Here is a 19,664-nt window from a genome sequence, read left to right on the forward strand (position 1 = left end):
ACACCAGCTCTTTTACAAATAACTTTATTGGGCTGTTTAAGAGTCCTGGAACTGCTGCTAAACCGAATACTATGAGGTGCAGATGCCCAGGTCTCTCACAAGAGATCAGCCTTGAATGATCCGCCTCTTGCTCCTGCCTTCTGTTGTTTTTTGTAACTTGTTTCTTTGTTCTAATTGCATGTAATGAAGATAGCTTCCAATGGGGCAAACGTCAGCAAGCTAAGCAATTATAAAGAGCTGCAATTATTTTTGAGGCAAATAGCTTCATTTGTTCAGAATCCAATCAGTATGCTTAGTTTTAATTACATATTTAATATAGTTTCTTTAAAAATGAGCAATGTGTGGGTGGCCTACTAACATAATAATTAAGAAGAGATTAGGTCAATATCATTAACTGAAATATCATTTGAATAGGATCTTGAAATGTAATTACAGAATACTCTATAGTCATTGTGGAGAACCTGATTTCTATGGATATTTTTAATAGTGTACAGGGCTGATCTATATCAAACCAAGGCTTTTAACCCATGTGGCAGGTTGTACAGTAGAATCAATAAATGCCAGTGTCTAAGATGATTTTACAGTTTAATAAGTTCAGTTTGATCCTTTGTAACCATCTCTATGAAATAGTATATTTTTTAATATGTAGAGATTCTATATTTTCCTGATGAACAAATACGAACTAATGAGTGGAGGTATTTCTGGGTCTTGTATTCAACTTTGAAGAATACTAAGTTTTAGAACTAGTTTCCATGGCCAGATACTCAGCAGCTACAGAAGATTATTTTTTAGAATTGACTTTTCATATTTATTTATTATTGGTCCTTTATTAGTGTCATAACTGTATCTCAATCGGGGATCACCTTTCTGATTCATTGGAAAGATTCTACAAAGTACAAGCAATCTCTGAGCTATGTGCTTTTGTAAGTTGTTATATTTGAATTATGGACTGTACTGAGTGTAAACTACGCTGCTCTGCTTAACATCAAGAGTGTAAGGGGCCCTGAAACAACAAGGTTGTTTATATTCTTCCAGTGTTGATGTCCAAGGAATGCCTCCTAGTGAGGTTTGCTTCTGAACTCAATTTATAGCTTTCTGCTTGTTAAGATGTTGTAGCCAAACATGCGGAATGGTGCTGTGTGGGTCAGCCTTGAAACAATATAACGTATATTGTTCTTCTAATACATTGAAAGGATATTTTGCATCCCCAGACCTTGATGATACAGGTCTATTGAATCACTGTCTTCTGAATAATACCAGATAATTTCAGAAAATGAAGGTATACGTTGTAGTGCCCAAGGAGTAATCTTTCTTTTGGCATGATATGTTTTTAGCACTAAGACATACTGCTGATGTTAAAGAAAGACACATTTTCACCTCATATATTTGCTCCTGGTAGAAGAAAATTAAATTGGAAAAAACTGCAAAATATACTACATAGTAGTTTTAAATTACTAGATTTCTAAATTGATGAGTATTGTATTAAAATCCAATAATACCAATTTCTATGTAGATAGCAGTTTATCAGCTGTGCACAGCGGGGTGCATCTCATCTTGGAAGTAAACTTCTCCCCATTTGTCCTGCAGTAGATCAACAGGGAAGATTCACCCTGTACCCCAAAGTAAATGCAAATTTATAGCAGTTTCTTCTGTTCACACTTACTGGTACAGAATTGTACAGGAGCCTACCCCCTACCAGAAGTCACAGAGCTCAATGCTCTGTTGATTTCTCATTCACCCCCAAAAAAAGCATCAGTGTTCAAGTTTCTAAAAATTGCCTCCTTTGAGGGGGTTCCCAGATACTTAAAGGATCTGAGTATATATAAAAATTCTCTAGATAATATTAATATAAGATATCTAATATTATATCTATATTAACCTATAGATATATATTTATCTATATAAAGCTATTACCTAGATTTAGGTGGTGTAACCTTTGTGTATTCTAATGTTTTATGTATGAGAGTAACTGCAGTAACTCACAGCATCTGACACAAATTTAATCTGTCACATTGACAGTGTGTAATTTATGTTTCCTTTTCAGTGCATTCCACAACAGTAAAACAAAACAAAACAAAACACCCCATCAACCAGAAATAAACCCCATCAAAAAGTCTCCTGTCAAGTAATGAGCAAATTCCTTGTCGAGAAAGGATTTGTGGTCCAAATATAGGAGGAAATTTGAATATCCCAAAGTTTCTAGCACAAGAAGAACAGAGACCTGGTCGATGTGAAGTGAATTGTGTGAGTGTGCAAAGGAAAGCCTGATTTAAATTTAATGAAATTAAAAATGGTTTTGTGATTGTTAAATTAGAAGCGTCTATACTATAATGTTAAATTCTGGGTTGGATCCGGAACTGAGTGATAAGAGGATCATTGTAATATTTACTTTTTACACAGGTGATTAAAAAAAAAATCTGATAATTTTCATTAGTTACAGATAGCAAAATGCATTAAGCTGTCCTAGGTAATCATCAGTTCTTGATCAAAGCACTTAAATGTTTTCGGGAAGGATAAAGCTGAACTAATATTTTCTGAAATGTATCTGAATGCTGTTTGTTCATTTGGGCTTTGTTTCAGCAGTATTGAAATCTGTGACAGCTCATCAATTCAACAAATCTTTGTTTATTTTCTTTTTAGGACCTAACCTTTTCCATCTATCCCAAATAGCTATTTTTCCTGTGTTATTTTCAGTTTCTAAAAGGTCTTATCCTTGGTTTACAACTATTCATAAAATGTATATGCATATTTGTACATATATGACAGAGGTGATGGGTGTTATGATCCTGCATCCATGAAGTCATTGCAGTTGTGCCACTGAGATCCACAGAAGCAGGCTGGGATATGACCTTGCATAGTGACTTGTTTCTGGTAGGAATCAGAGGACTGCTGGGATACTATCACTTTCTCTGTCAGTCGGACCCCAAAGCGCCTGCTCTCTTTTCCAGTGTTAGCACAAAAATGACTTTTCCCCCAATTTTTCCAGGTCACTTCTGGAATTGTATCTTGTTAGTTGATGTAGAAATGTTTCCTGCCAGCTTTAAAACTGCTGGAAATGGGAAGGCCTTTTATGGAAATGCTGACACAATCTTATCTATAGCATAGCAGTGTAAACCATCTGTTTCCAATAAGGTGGTTATTATCTTTTTTGTCAAACTCATCACTATGAAAATATTTTGCTCTCTTCTTCAATGTCTGTGATGTACAGGAGTGCAGTTGCTGACACGATAAGAATGAGTTTTATGGAGGATAGTTTTCCCTTGTGATACCAGGCAGTTAATATATCAATTTATGCATATTTCATTGCCAGAGGCAAAAAGTTATATTTCGTTTTATATTCTCTCAGTTCATCAGTTTTAGTAGTTCTTCAGAGATACAACACAGAGGACCAGACTTAGACATGCATCTCATTCTGCAGCTTTTAAAATGGCTATGCACCCTCTTCTTTAAAAAATGGCTCAGCAGCTGAGTGTGCTGAAGAGCTATTGTAACAGTGAGAGTGGTGATGGTGATCCACTAACTTCGGTGCAACTGGACTTCTTCACACAAGCGAAGAGTGATGTTCTGTGTAATTAGTCTGTGAAAATTTGTCTGTTTTTCTTTTTTGCTCATTTAATGCAATGTCATGAGTGATGGTCACAATCATGACAACAGGTAGATGTTAGGACACCGTAAGTCTTGGAGGGTTTTGCTTTAACCCTTGAATAAGGCCCTGGTGAATAACAGTGAAGAAGAATTAATTCATAGTGTGCTGCCAACTCAGTGCTGAAAGCCTGCAGAAGGTATGAAGAAAGTCTTGTGGGTGGTCTAGGATAAAAAATAAATCTGTTTTATTACATCCATCTCTGGTATATGTTGCAATATTACTGACAGTTTGAACTCTCACATAAATTTTTGAAAACATCCAGGCAGCATAACACTCTACCTAGGAGATGTACATTGGTGTGTTAACAGTTCACTTTTAGATTACTGTTTCATTTAAGAAAGAAGTTACATTATACTTTAAGACAGTTAAAAATCTGCTCTTGAGGACTGGCCCTTCATGGAGTATTTGGAAGGTCTGGGCACAGCACAGACACATGATAATTCTGCCTGGCGTGATCCAGAGCTTGGGCTCACTGCACACATGGGACAGAGTCTGGCGTGTTGTTCATATCTTGCCTCTGTGCCTGTGCAGCTCAGTCATGTGGCTCATCCATGTCAGTACCACTGTTGCACGCTCATCCCTGAGGGTGCTCTGTCTGTCTCAAAAAAGCACTAATGTGCATCTTGAATATCTAAAATCACCACTCCTTATTTCCTGCAGTGCATTTTATTAAAAAAAAAAAAAAAAATATGTTATCAAGCCATTAATGAATATTATTCTATGTATGAGCCTACTAACCTGGCAAGACTAATAATATTTTAAAAGTAATATAGCAATGACATATTTGGCCTCATTTGCATGAAAGATTGTTGGGAGTAGCTGCATTAGCACAGACCATTGGTGGGGAAGGACACTGGAAATATTACATTTCTTCACTGGTGTGAATAAATATAGCAATAGGACACTGTGTTCTGGAATGATCACAAACCTCTGGTTTATTTTGTGGATAGATGCCAGCTATTTCTAATCCTCTGGGAACTTCATAGAACAGAATGATAGATATCTATATAAAAAACAGATGCTGATTGAGGGACTGAAAGTCAAAATCTTTAGCCAGCATGAACTGGAGAAGATCCAGTTTACTGACAGCTACTGATTTTTCAGAGCTCTGACTCTTTGAATCAGCTGAGAATGCAGCACCATATGTCCAGCCTTTTTCTTCAGGTGTAAGAAATATGAGTACTTTTGCTGATGTTCTTGATAATCATAATGAAGTACAACATCCCAAACTCATTAAATGGATTTCAGTAGGCAAAACATATTAAATTGAACCTAGACTCTGGTCTTATTTAACAAACAAATGTGAGTTGTGACTTGGTCAATAAAGCCACCTCTTAAGGGACTTGAACATAAACATAATATAAAGCCTAATTGTAAATCAGGATGCTGTATGTTGTTTATACAGATTTCTGAGTGCAATGAAAGTCTGAGTATTTACACCAGCAGTGGGACATTGTCACCTTAGAGTCTGCATATACCCAGAATTGTTCTCTGGAAGTTATCTCAAGTCTAATATCTAAGTTGCATCCCATAGACATGGATTCTTCTCTCAAACTCATGGAGACTTCTGTTACAAAAGAGAAAATAAACAACGTTGCTGTATGTTATGCGCTTATGTGCACCTGATTGCAGCTCCTAACTGCTGTGAGAGTTAACTGCTGTCAGTATTTGTAGAGCTTTGCTTTGGAAAAAAATGTTCTTGTAACTTGGGTGCTTGGGCTTTTAAAGGCTCATATCAAAGAAACAATAGTAGGATAAAATGAAAAAGATCTGAAAAATGATGAAATATTTTTGAAAGGAGGAACTAAGGGAAATAGAAAGTAGGTTAAGCTCAAAGCAAACAGTAGCTGGAGGTGATGGTGGCTGGTTTGTTTTAAACTACTCATCCCTACTTGAATTTAAATTCACTCAAAACCTTTTTAGTATGGACTCCTTGCCTGACAAAAGTTCATAATGCTTCATCCCTGAAGTATTGAAGGATATCCAATGAATAAGCGCAGGACAGTCTGCAGGAAAGCCTTTCATTTCCTCTGTCCCAGAAACCGTAATCCTGCAGGAGAGCAAAGTAATGGCTGGTATGTGTCTCTTGAAAGAATATTTATCAACATTATGCATCTAAGTGACAAGGTGGATAGAATTTCTTCTTTGCTGGCTGTTTGTTTGTTTGTTTCTTTAACATTTGGTGTCTTTTTAAATGCTCTTTTTTAATATGTGTGGACCAAGAAGTGGGACATTACCCAAGCCAAGTTAAAAATGAAATAGAAATAAAAATATTTACCTTTATTCAAATGCAGAATACAGCAACAGAGAGTGTCCAGATAGGCAAAGATACCTCTAATTCTTCTTTCATACTGGATTTTTCTTATCATGCCTTATTAACATTAATGCCTTACTAACATTAACGCCTTACTAACATTAACAATCTTAATTTTAGGATTTCCCACTGTTGCATAAAGGCAAATAAGAACCCAGGTTTTTTTTAGACTACCTTCTTGAATTTAATGAAGTTACACAACACCCTGAAAAATGAAGTAAGGATATTCTTCCCCTGGCCTAGCTCTATCCTTTTTCTAGTAGGAATTAAATGAAAATGTGCTGGTCTGCAAATATGAGAGTCTACTTGAAGACATCTTGGGATTTGTAGTATATAATCACCAGCTTGTGCCTGAGAGGAAGCTGCTTTATAAATATCTGGGTTTTCCTTAGCCAGCCAAGATGAACTGAGGTGACTTTGGGGAGGCCTCATGATGTAGTCTTGATGAAAAAGTTAGAATTGGGTCAGATAATGAAAACATTTTTCTTCAGCTTGATTTGGATGTCTGTTCCTTACAAGGCTTTTTTGGTAAAAAGATCTCGCTAGCAAACCCCAGTGTTTGCTTGACTGAAATAGGTAATTTCAAACATCCTGAAAATGACGAGTTTTCAAGTAGATGTATCTAATAAAAGAACCTTCCTTGATATTTCAGTAATTCAATGCTTTATAGCAACAAAAAAATTGTAGAAACACTCATGACCAGTGCTAATCATCTTTTATATTCAGTCTCAAGGCTTTTCTCATTCTTAATCTTTATTGAAATGAACTGAGCTCTGCTCACGTTACTTACTGACATTGTTATTTTTAGGCACTGAAAGAAAGAAACTGCTCATTGCTCCTATATCTGTAAGTAATAAATAAGTTTAGCTTGTGTAGAAGTTAAACTTCCTTTTGGACATGAAATGCACCTAAATCACCATCTCTTCCTCATGCACAGGCACATGATTGACTTTAGATTACGCTTAAAACTAGGCTGCTCCTCTATAACCTTCATCCCTGATGCTGTGCAGAAAACAGCTAGGATGCCCTGGAGGCTGCCAGTGCCTGTTCCATGTCATCTTGAAAACAGAAGTTGCTGACTGGGCTGTCTGAAATGTGGCAAAGGTAATGGCAGCAAAAAAGAAACAGAGGCTTTGTTGCTGGAATTTTTACAGACTTGCTTGCATACCAATCCTCTTTTTTAATTTCTCAGAGGCCCAGAGTTTTAGCAAATGAATAGCTTTGCTTTACAAACAGCATATTATGAGCATAGCTTTCCAGCGATACCTTCCTACTCCACCCAAACATGGGGTAGTTTTTGCTTCAGTTTGAAATACTGAGCCTGTTGGAATGCACAGATTTTTAATTATGGAATTGAATCTTCTTACTAATTACAAATCTTTATTTTTAGTTGGAAAAGAGGGTGATATTAGCCAGCAAGGATGCATTTAGGGTATTACATGAGTCCACTTTGCAAACCACAATGTAGAAAAGCTTTGTGGAAAAGGCAATGTGTAATGATAGGTTTCTATTGAACTTTGATGTGTATTGCTTCAAAGAATGAGGATGTTTAGGCAACAGCCTGTTTCTCTTAGATGTCATAAGAAAAGACATCCATACGCATTTTTTCTGACTTCAAAGGAGCTAAATCCTAGGAAACAAGGAAAGCAAACCAGTTCTTTTGCAATGCATGGTTATTTTATCAGTTAGACTTTGAGTATTATAGCATATGTGAAACTAGAACAGTGAAACTTGTATGAGTTTGGATAGATGGGTGCAGAGAAGATCAGACTGCAGTTAGAGGCTATATATTTAAGAATTTTTCCCTTTGCCATTGAATTGGTTAAATCTGATTGTCTTCTACAATGAGATAATTGGCTTGGTGAACACGGGAAGAGGAGTGGATGCTGTTTACCTGTAATTTAGTAAGACTTTTGACACCATCTCCCATAGCATCCATAGGCATATTGGGGAATTATTCAGTCCCATATTCAGGTGAATGAAAACCTGGTGGGGCTGTTGAGTTCAAAGAGTAACAGTTGTCAGTTCAAAGTCCAGCTGGTGGCAAGATAATGATGACATTCCTCAAGGGTCAGTGCTGGGACCAACAGGAAGTGGTTGTTTTAGAACCTGACTGACACAGTGCAATGTTACCCTACACGGCTTATTGCTTGGGCACTTGGTTTCTGGCTGGCTGGACAACCAAGGTGGCTTCTTGCGAATCACTGATAGGTTTCCTACAAGAATCCAAATGAACTGTGAGTGGAAACCATGTCTCACTGATCCTGGCAAAGGAAGCGGCTGAGAGAATTTTCTTCACAGCCAAAATGCATTGGTTTTTACCGATGCACAGCAGTCCAAGTCTGGATTTTGGAAAGACCAAAATCAAACATTCATGGATTCCAGAACAGTGAGCTAAAGTAGACAGTAGAAGAATATTACATTTTCATTGTAATCTTGCTATTCTAGACTTAGGTTTAAATATATCAGGCACAGTTCCTCATGTCCTGATAAGGTTTGCTTTAATTTGTAGTAGCCGCAGGTTGGGCGGAATTCTCACCCTTGGGCTGTGTTTGCTTCCAGAAAGAAGCCTCTTATGTTTTGGGGAATGTGTTAATTGCAGTTTTAATTCAGTTTTAATGTTAAAGACAATGCCTATATTGCTGAACTTGTGAGCGTTCAGTAGTGCTGAACCCTGGCCCTGTTCTGCCTCCACTGACTGAAATGGTCCTGCAGCACGTTCTCTTTGTAAGCTCTCCACCAAAAGAATCTACTGCTTCTGTGGGACCAGCCTGTCTTCAAGCAAATGAAAGTGATTCTGCTTAAAAAGTCATCCCAGAGTCAAGAATGTGCTCTAACACTTTGCCTAGAAAAGTGAATGATCTCTGTTGCATCAACCCTATTTTGAAATAATAAAACATAATAATTTGCCTCTTTTAAGGCTTTTTCTGCCCCGAGTCAGAAAGAAAACTGTAGTGCAGGTGGCTATAGCTGAACTGGCTTCCCAGTAACTACCTTGAATGGCAAAGTCCAGGCAGGGCATTTGTGGCATTGCAGGCTCCAGCAGAGACCAGGCACCCCACTGCGGACTTGAGCTTTTGACTTACTGGCTCCAGCTGCTGCAATCTGTGACAGTATTTTCTCAGGCGTGCCTTGAATGCCTCCCCATTACAATCTGTGTGCAGCCTTGGACATTTGGAAGTAATTTTATTTCCTGCTTAAGGCTTGATTACTGTCATCTGAGAGTATTTGTGTAAGCAGTGCTGGCGGATCAGGCTTCCTTCACCCTATGCTTCTGCAGGCACCAAGCAACGTGTCCAGCCATCCTACTTGTTAACCAATGTAAAAACATGCTGACATCCAACTTTGTTCATGGGATAACTTGAGTTAGCTTAACTAAGTGTTTTTGAAGTATGCAAATCCAAGACTTTTCCTAACACTGTATGTTCAAAAAATTTGCAGGGGCACAATTATCTTAGTGACCTAGTCTCTCACAAGCTCTCTGCCAAACTGGGTTGAAATCAGCCACTGGGATCATCAAATGGGCTTGGGGACACCAATGTCACAGTGCAGCCAGTAGTACCACATCAGCCTCATTTCCCTAGGAAACCAGAGGGGAAATGCAAACTGAAATGTTCATCGGGACCTTCAGCTGCCATAAACAACACAGAGCCACAGACATTGAGAAAGTCATACTATTTTAGACCAATGAATATCTATGCTAGTTATTCTTTGAGACAGTCGTGTAATGAATAAATCCTCTGCGTGATACTCTTGTGCGTGTCATTCATTGCTTATTCTCTTGGCCATGCAGGGAGACTTAAACTGAATTTGAAGCTGCTGAGAGAACATTCATCTTCTGTAACCTTTGGTGCATTAACATTGCATTACAGATCTTGTTAGTGGTCAGTGTTTTCAAGAGAGTGCTGAGTGATTTGGATTTAAGCACATGGTTGTACTGTAGGTATTATCTGAAGTTTACCAAGATATGTGATGTATCCTGAATGGAAATGACTGAATGCAAATTTGATTTCATTTTGACAATCCATTATTTAATACTAAGTGAACTGTGAATCAGGTCAGTCTTTTATTGTTCATCCTCATGCATGTAACTGTAAAGTACTAAAGTAAACTCTGTATGTTAATCATTATTAACAAGAATTGTTTTTGTGCAACAAACGCAAAATAGGTTTTGTATTTATCAGCACTCCTGGAAAGTGTCTGATTTTCAGAATAATTGGTGTTTTCATTGTAATTTGCATGGTATGGTAATTTGGATAGTATTTTACTTATTACTACTCAAAAAAAAGTTATTGGAAGATAAACAAAACATACTACATGATTCTGATCGGAATAAATGAGACTTTTTCCCCATTGATTTAATTGGAACTGGATCAAGCCCTCCATTATTGTTGCAGCAGGCTGACAATCAAACATTATTAACACCAAGCTCCTCTTGTCCCTCTCTTGGCAGTCCGTACACATGCACAACAGTACAGCTGCAAAGGGGTTGTTAGCACATATCATCTTTCACTTTGATTTACTTCTGCACCTCTGCCTTGTGAATCAGCAGGATTAAATTCTGTAATTCATGACCTGAAACTCAGCTTTTCATATTAGAGATATTTTTAAAACATAAAAACCACTGTATCTATGTCATCTTATATTTAATAAACTAGCATCAGGATGACAAAGGATGAGAAGCAACCTGCACGAGCCGTTTTGTTTCCAACCCTTTTGCATTGAATAACTATACCTCTGTGGTTCTAGTCTTTTTATGTTAAGCAACGCAAAGGCATTGGGGTTTGGTTACAGTTTGCATCAAGAAGTCTCTCTCAGCAAAAGCAAGTGTAAAACTGGCATACTATTCTTTCAACACCAGGCATCATCTTTTCTGCCTTTGTTAGACTATGTTCCGTGCTGCTGTAGGTCTCTCAGCCTTTAGGCTCCTTTAATTATCGCATTGGTAGGACTAGTAAAAATGCAATGAAATGAAGCTACTTTGCTGTCAAATCCTTTTCTTTCTTTTACCATTTAATCTGTGAACTGAAGCTGTAAATGTCTGCAGAAAACCTACATATCTGCAAGTTTTGCCCAGGCCATTTTTTCCCGAGTACGGTGTTGAGAGCTGTATTCCTTCCATCATATACTTGCCATCTGAGTGGTGGTTGACTGCTTTCATATTATATTGTCTATAAGTAGGGTCAGGTAAGAGGAGAGTATATTTTTGGGGCTTTGAGGACACATCTGCAAGGAGAAATAAGGCCTTAAGATGTCAGATTCAGCAAGCCTCTCTGTTTGTACATGTGGAGCAGCCTTTCTTCTTCTCCCCCTTCTTATCTATTTATTTTAAAATATTTATACTTAAGACAATTTGTTCCCTCATCCCACCCCTCCTGCTTAATTTTTTCTTTTTACGGTGTCATTTTCTTTCTTTCATTGTATTCCAGCTTCTTTCATGCCCAGGCCTTATATTCATTGTTCACATGCAAGATGTGAAACAGAAATCAATAAAAGCAATAAGGGTACAATAATGTGGAGTGACTTAAAACAGAAAACCAAGCAGCAGTGAATTTCCAAGTGTTGTTTTCAAAATTATGTATATATGGTGGTACAAGATTGAAATGGTTTCGTATGCTGTCTTTTAAAACACTTGCTTTGTTTGCTTGTTGAGAGGAAAACAAGCTCAGCATAAAATGCCCAAAGCAGGGTGTGCCTTGCACACCTTTACTGTGTGTAAACTTCTTTTAGCACTTGCTGGTGATGACTGACAGGCTTTGACAGCCATCTAGTGGCTATGATGGGATTCCCCCCCCCCAGTAATTAGTCCAGTTTCAGTGTTGTCACAAAACTGGACCTGTGTGTGACTGCACATGTTGGGATTCTTACTTCCTAACCATTGATGCATAGACTCCAAGTGTGATGATTTTGTTTGCTAGCTATAACTGGCTATTTGACTTCTGATCAAGCAGTTCTTTAAAGAAGAACTGATGCTCCAACAGATCAATATATAGCAGAAAAATAATTGCATTGTACTTACTGTGCTTTTCATTGAAATCCTCTTTCATGAAGGTCCTTTGTGCAGCTCATGAATGAGTCCTTAAAAACATCATAGGGTGTTTCTTCTACCTTGCCTTTTATATTTGCAGATTGCTTTGAAACTAAGTTTCAATGTCTTCAATGGATTCGCAACCCTGTAGATTTGCTAGTCAGGTCCAATACCCATTAGATTTGTACTTTTTGTTGGTGAGAAAGGAATCAGTTAATAGGGTAGCAGATTGTTTTGCCACATTGAGAATTTCCAAAGCTGCTTCTGAAGCCATTCAGCACCTTGTGTTACAACTGCAAAGGTAGGAAGAATGTGTGACATAAGGAGTTTGTAACTTGGTCTTTGTAATTAAAAAAAACTTGCAGATTTGCAAACCAGGAAGTAAATGGTAGAACAATTTCCTTTGCTGCCTTTCCTGGTGTGGATGTAGATGGATAACATGCCAGCAGTTCAGGCCTGAGAGTAAAATGTCAAAATGCTCTTGTAGGATGAATTGGCTTTGGAATAGCTGCTCTTTTTAGGTAGCACAGTGTAATGCAGTCACAGCAGAAAGGAAACCTAGAAGCACCAAACGTAATCAAAAGATTTAAAATTAAAAAAATATGTTTTCAAGCAGTATTGTGGGATATGGTGTTGGTTTTTTTTGTTTGTTTGTTTGGTTGGGGATTTTGTTTGTTTTGTTTTTATAAGCATATCTGCAATCCAGTAGGAAAACAGACTTCTTAGTACGCTTCCAGAAGTTGGTATGTGTTTTTTCCCCTGTGTTTGCCCCTTTCTCAGCTGCTGAGTGGGACCCAGCCAGGGGCTGGTCACCATCTGGCTCAGCTCTGATTTGCCCAAGCAATTGCTATGTGGTTTATTTGAAGTTATGACAGAATGCTGACTTTGGGCTCAGTAACTTAGAAATTTCATTTATGCAAACTGCTGCTCTCCTGAACGGCACAACGAGTTCTGCGGGTGATACATTAAGGAAGATATAGACCATATGCCAGACATCTGGGGGGAAAAGGCTAAATATGTCAGACAGCGCGTTATGTCATGCACACAAGGGAGAAGCAAGAAAAGTGCTTTCCAAAATACAATCTGCAGTTTGGAAAATGATTCTCACAATGTCATAAATGGACTGTACAGCACACTTGGTTGATGTCTTTACTTCACACTGAAAACATTTCCTCCTGAGCTTCTGCAGCACCCCTTTGAATCGTTTTGTCAGTTGATGTGATAAAGCAATTGCAGAGAGGAGCTGACCTGGTATGAATTTGGATTTTGGTTTCTGCTAGAAAGCTGCAGAAGTTAGTGGTGGCAGGCAACAGTTAATGACACATCTGCTCCATTTCTCCGAGCTTTGACATTGATGGAGTAAGTGGACTTGAGTTAAGGCATGAAGCTGAAATCCCAAATCTGTTCGTATTTATTCATTTGTGATTTTCTGTTTACATCTGGTTTAAATTAGGACAGAAATGCATAGAACAGTGAAACCGTCCTTGTACTTAGAGCTGTTAATTTTTATGCTAACAACAGGTTTTCTTAAAAAATAATGGTCATGATCTTTTACTAGTGGATGTGTCCTATATCTATAATTGCCCCTATTCCTAGTCTTGTAGTAGTTAAAAATCTGGTTTGGTTTGGTTTGGTTTTTTTTTGCGTTTTCAGATGATGGTTTTAACTGGATTCTTTGTGACCCATTGTGTAGGGGCAGCCTGGGGACACTTTGTTGATTCTGCAGGTGTTTGTGTTCATTTAGAGGACGAAATCTTCATTGGGCCAAAACGAAAAAAAATTTCTTACTGATAGGTCATTCTGTAAAAGGTTGGATACCTAAAGAAAAGTTTCCACTTGATATTTTAAATTCTCTTTCAGATATATTTTGTTCTTAGGGAGCGATACTGAGATATACTGACTTCATTAATTAAATAAAAAGTCCAGGTATTTGGACTATTTGCCTACAAAGTAGAAAAAGAACAAAGGCATAGACTTAAATATGGCTAGAACAGTACCTAAACAGATGTTTTGGCCCCTTAAATGCTGCCATCAGTCAAATGGGAAAATTTTTGAAATTTCTAAGTTATTAATTCAACCCAGAGAATTTTTTCCACCTTGGTGACAGTAGATTGCTTGAAGAGGAGAGAGCAAAATCTCTACTGAGTAGATTTCTAAATAATTAGTAAGAAATTAGTTCTAAGTAGATTTCCAATAATTAGTAAGAAATTTATTTTAAATTGGAATTCAAGGAAAAGAGAGAAAAGGGATAATATTAAGACAAGAAAGAAAATAAACCTTCTTTGAACAGGGCGAATTAGGTTAAAAATGACATATGAAACTTCAATAAAATAGAATGACCTCCATAGAAATGTGTGAATATGTACGCAGAGAGGACTTGCGCATACAGTCAGTCAATGCTCTTCCCATTTAAATGGCCATGTGGGATAGTCTTTCACAGACAGTTACAATACTTGAGATGTATTTTGTGTGTAGTTAATACAAATCCATAGCAATAACTTACGCATGTGCTGGGGTAATCATGTAGGGACCTGACCAGCTGGAGTATTAAAACTGAGCCAAATGAGCAGTTTGAGGATCCTCTCCACTCTGCTGGAGACACTGCTGCCAGGACCCTTGCAGGGGAGACTGCTGGGGCCACTGGACAGTGCCTGACTGTCATCTTTAGAAGTTTGAATACTCCATGTTGGTTTTACCTTACACCTAGACCCCAATAAATGAGATTTTTTTTTTTCTTATCAATAAACACTGCCATGTCTGCTCAACAGTGCCATAAGTCTGGCTGTGTAAGGTACCTGCAGCAGGGAGCAGGTAGCCTATGCTGTTTCATGCAGAAGTCTTGAAGGTTCCTGTCCCCAATAAGACATCCCCAACGCCCTGCGCACAACAGTTCAAAAGAGCAGACACGTGGCAGGAGTTCCTCAACGCAGAGTTAGTACCCCACTGATCAGAAGGGCTTCCAGAGACTTGGCAGGCAATGTTCATTTGATACTGTGGTTGGTTTGTGCACTCCATGTTGACTCTATTTTACTTCTTTCTGGTCAAGAAATAAGGCGGCAAAAGAAGAAAGACATTTAAGATGGCTGACATTTAAAAGTCCTCAATATCACATTCAGCTATGCTGGTAGACTGTTTTCTTTGTGTATGGAATGCTGCTTACCTCCAGATGTGATATTTCTATGTCCAGACCTATTCCTCCTTTGATTTCACAGTTGGAAAATGTAGTGTTTGTTCTCTCTCCTATCTAGGAGAAGATGCTGAAGAAATAGCCTGCACTCAGAATGGCCAGGTGTACCTGAACAGGGATATCTGGAAGCCCTCAGCATGCCAAATCTGCGTCTGTGACAACGGAGCGATTCTTTGCGATGAAATCCAGTGTCAAGATGTGCTGGAGTGTGAGAACCCACAGGTGCCTCCAGGAGAGTGCTGTCCTGTGTGTCCGCACACAACACGCGATTTTGACCCCGCCATTGGTAAGATTGCTTTCCAGTTCGCTTTTTTGAAAAGAGAGACAGCCCAAAGAATTAGGAAGTTCAGGATGCTGAAATTTCTAATAGTGTTTCCGTGGTGGAAGTTTAAATCTGAAGAGAGCAGATACTTGATAGTTATCTTGTGTCGTGGGTGGCACCTGAGCTGGCTCTGAGAATGGTATTCTTCTGACTATGAGTCTGATATAAGCCCAAAGGGCTTTATAACTAAAAGGTTGATCTGAATTCCATCCTGATATTTCAAGGAGGTTGAATTCTGACTTCTTCTTGTGGTTCCTCTGGAACTGAAAGATAAATATATGTAATAAACATATTAAGAGAAATATAGATTTACTGTATAAATATATATCTAATAAAATAAGTGCATGGTTTAACAGAATGCTCAACTTGAGGCCCCTCCAATAGATAAATAAATGTAAACATTATATGTAAACAGTAAATGTAAACAGTATAAAGTGTTTCCTCAAAGTGGAAACATGGACACATGATCCTTTTGTGAGACAAAAAAAAAGCTAGCATGAAATATAATTAACTCCCTGTTTGCATACTTTCTATGGTATACCTTAAAGATTGTTTCTTTTCCAGTCTATTTATTCTTCCTGGAAGGACTTAGGCGAAGCAATCCCCCTTCAATTTTCCTAAAAGAAAATCTCTTTAACTTGCAATTAGTATTCATTAATACTGTCCGTTGCATTTTTTGAACTGCATTCCATATGTAATAATTAAAGCAATTTCTTCAGGAGTCATAATTGCTGTTAATTACCTTAATATAGAACAAAGTAGTGATAAAGAGCCTGTAGTAGGGACTTGTGTAATGTTTCCTCAAACCCAAACAAGGTAGAACGCACGTTCCTTGGAACTTCCCCCGTTCCCTGTAGGTGATACATCGTCTTCTGTGCATCCAGGGATGGGGATGGCTCTAGCTGTAACACCTGCACTCAGCTCTTACCATGATCTGTCTCTCAGAGCAAAAACATTAATTTTTCTCTCTTTTCTTCTTTTGTCCTTTTTAATAGGTAGAGGAAGAAAGGTAAGATTCCCTTTACATTTTTAAAAAATGTATTACGACTGTTGAAAGAGTCTATAACATCTCCTTGGAGCACTTCACATAAATGAAAAATACTGAATTCTTTCTTCTTGGTCTTCCTCAGTGGCTAGGGAGATTGCAGTCCACATGGAAAAAATGCTGAGATGCAGGCAAGAATCCTCATCTTAATATAGACAAACCCCTGCCTGAAAATCCCTGCTGTCTTCGTTAAAGGAATTCCAGTTTGAGTGGTTTGGTTGTGCCAAACTACTCTCCAGCAGTGCCACAAAATGAGGAAAGGGACCACTGGGTTTTTAGAAGCCAAACTATTAAAACTTTCAGCTTGGTTTTTGATGAGACTTGGCTGCTCAGCTGCTGAAATTGTTAAAACTTTGTGCGGGAGGCACATCTGTATTACGGTGCAAGGCATTAGAGCATGGTGTCCAGCTGTCCTTGTGCTAGCTTTGACCTGCCTAGTTGAGGTATCAACCCCAAGACAGCTGTGTCACTGCTGCACGGGGGCTGGAGCAGCTGCACACGTGTAACACATGGCTGGGACGTGGGCTTTGCGGCCTGTCGTGCCTACAGGCTCAGGTGTACTTAGGGGAGCCTAAGAGATACCTTTGCTAGGCAAGCTTACCCCAAAACCGCTCTGCCCTCTAGCTGGTACCCTACAGCATCAGTGTGATGAGCTTCTATGCAAAGTTATACTTACAAATTCAAGTTTTTAAAAATGTTTTATGTTGCTCTTTGGTTCCAAGGGTTCTTTGAGGTGATGTGTACCTGCACAGAGCCACACTTCTGTGGGCAGCATCACTCACAGTATGCAATTAAACCAAGAGAAGAGCTGTTCTTACATTAGAAATTAAAATGCATTCTGATAAATGGTTTTTGAAGATAGTAAGCAGCTACAAGAAATAATTGAAATAATTTTTAGGTGATGAAGTATTATACACTGACTAAAACAGCATAACTCTATATGCGGAGGTAGTTTATGGCAATAAATGGGCTGTAACCAGCCTATTATTACTTGATAAACAAAGCAGAAAATTTTTTATATTTACAAAGTCCTCCTTTTCATCCTTAATAAAACAGATATGACAAACAGGTCTAAACCACATTATTTTATGTAACACTTAATCAGTGTCAACAGATTCAGCTCAAAGAGAAGTCAGAAGGCAAATGCTGTGTCCCTCACTCTGATGCTATGCAAAATCATTTCGTGTTCGGTCCATATACTGCGGATGGACATGAAGGTTTCTTTATGTCCATAGGCTTAACGATATGAAATTTAATTTAATACCTTGAAGAAATGGAATCTGAATGCTGCTTTGGGCTCTACATTTCATATGAATCAAATAATCTAATAACAGAACTACAACATGTTTTCTAGTACTTGAATATCGCTTCTAGACAGCGTATTGTGCAGTTAGTCTGTTAATTTATAGCCTTGATTTAATCAGTGTCCATAGTCATTAAAAATACTATGAATTATCTATCTCCAGTACTTTAATATAGCCTCAGTTATAACCTTAGAGAAGTCTTAGCATTGGTGAAACTGATACAGTTAATTGTATTTTAATTTGTTTTCTGCCATCTGATGTTTTTGTATCTTTTTCCTACAGGGACAAAAAGGAGAACCTGGAATAGTGCCACCTGTGAGTCTGATTTTTTCTTCATTTGTCAGCACACCCTAGAAAAGTACATTTAAGTGCTCTAAAGCAGAATTGCAGTAATTAAGGAAATACAACAAAAATGGGAATGAATGTAATTAATTACACGTTTTCACACATGTAACATTAGAATTTCCTGTCAATTGCATTTTGGGAAAATATCTTATTGAGTTAAATCTGTCATAAACTTTATTGTTATAGGTAGAATTTTGTGAAGGTATAATGGTAAATTAGTGTTTAGTAAGTGTAGAGACACTTGAGAAAACTGGTGAAATATATTGTCACTTCCCATCTTTATGATCCTTTTCTCACATGATGACAAACGAATCAATAAGTTGAGATTCAATCATCGTAATTCATTTATTTATTTTGTCTTTTTTAGAATAATAATGATACTTCTAAGGTTTTGCTCATGTGGCTTATACAAAGACTCCAAACTGGAAAGAGATAACCAGTGATATCTATTCCTTCTCCTCTCCCCGTTCCCTCCTCTCCTGCCCTGCCCTTCCCCGTGCCCCCCCCCCCACAAGCCTTGCAATTTGCCTGGCACTTTAATTTTCTCTCTTGATATTTACTTTTCAATACCTAATTTTCTGTAGGGTAGTCATGACAAATATGGCCATAATGTTGTGTGATAACTTTAATTTATATCGCCTTTTTTAGGTTTCAGGAATACGAGGCCGCCCAGGACCAGCCGTGAGTATTTTTTGATCTTCTGTTTCTCTGGTGATAGCATTTTCCACTTTATGCCATTTCTCTTTTGTGTCATGAGGATGATGCAAAGGAGGACTCTTCGTGCCTTGTAGCGGGTGTTGTCTGCAAAGATGCTGGCTTTGAGGAGGCAATGGGATTATGGGATATTTTACCAGTGTTAGGTCAACCCACACCCTAAGTGAATGGATGTGTGCCTGGAGTACATGTATGAATATGTCTGAGGACCTTTGTGTGAGGTTGATGCTGGGGAGTGTTTTTCTAGCAGGAGTAGAAGGAGACGCAGGATGCTGTCTGGCTGTGGCTGAGCAGGCAGAAATCCTGGACTAGCAAAAGAGTCTCTCAAACCTGTACATCTCTGCAGTAAAAGCCTCCAGCATGTAGAAAACCTTTGCTAAATTAATCTGTGGAGCACCTGAGAGATGAAACCGTTTTGTAGATTCCTGCATCCTGGTTCCCCTCCCTTTAGGCAAGACACAACTGACAAGAAATATTGAATACTTGGTGATTGTAGCTGTTTTCTTTATGATCAAGTGATAAAAGACCCCACAGATTAATTTTGAAATAAGCATTGCATTTCATATTTTCAGAGCTTTATTAATAGTTAGCTGGTTTAAAAGGTACTTAATATTTATAATCTTTCTTTTAGGGACCTCCAGGCTCACAAGGACCACGAGGAGAACGAGGACCAAAGGGAAGACCTGTAAGTTATTAAATATCTCAGAAATTAAGTACTGAAGTAACCTTAAAAGGTTAGATGGCTTTAAACTGTCTCCG

The 19,664-nt window shown here is 38.1% G+C and overlaps 1 protein-coding gene across 1 annotated transcript in view; it reads left to right on the forward strand.

The window, feature by feature from the left end:
• The window catches only part of COL5A2 (collagen type V alpha 2 chain), a gene marked incomplete at both ends in the record, with an annotated part of 107,356 nt that overhangs the window by 38,797 nt on the left and 48,895 nt on the right, over positions 1-19,664 (forward strand). The window contains 5 exons of the mRNA XM_080346948.1: positions 15,237-15,461; positions 16,493-16,506; positions 18,129-18,161; positions 18,840-18,872; positions 19,537-19,590. Coding sequence (XP_080203074.1) covers positions 15,237-15,461; positions 16,493-16,506; positions 18,129-18,161; positions 18,840-18,872; positions 19,537-19,590 — 359 coding nt within the window. The remainder of the gene's footprint in view (positions 1-15,236; positions 15,462-16,492; positions 16,507-18,128; positions 18,162-18,839; positions 18,873-19,536; positions 19,591-19,664) is intronic.

The sequence above is a fragment of the Nesoenas mayeri genome, assembly GCF_963082525.1.
Source record: "Nesoenas mayeri genome assembly, chromosome: 6".
Taxonomy (NCBI): Eukaryota; Metazoa; Chordata; class Aves; order Columbiformes; family Columbidae; genus Nesoenas; species Nesoenas mayeri.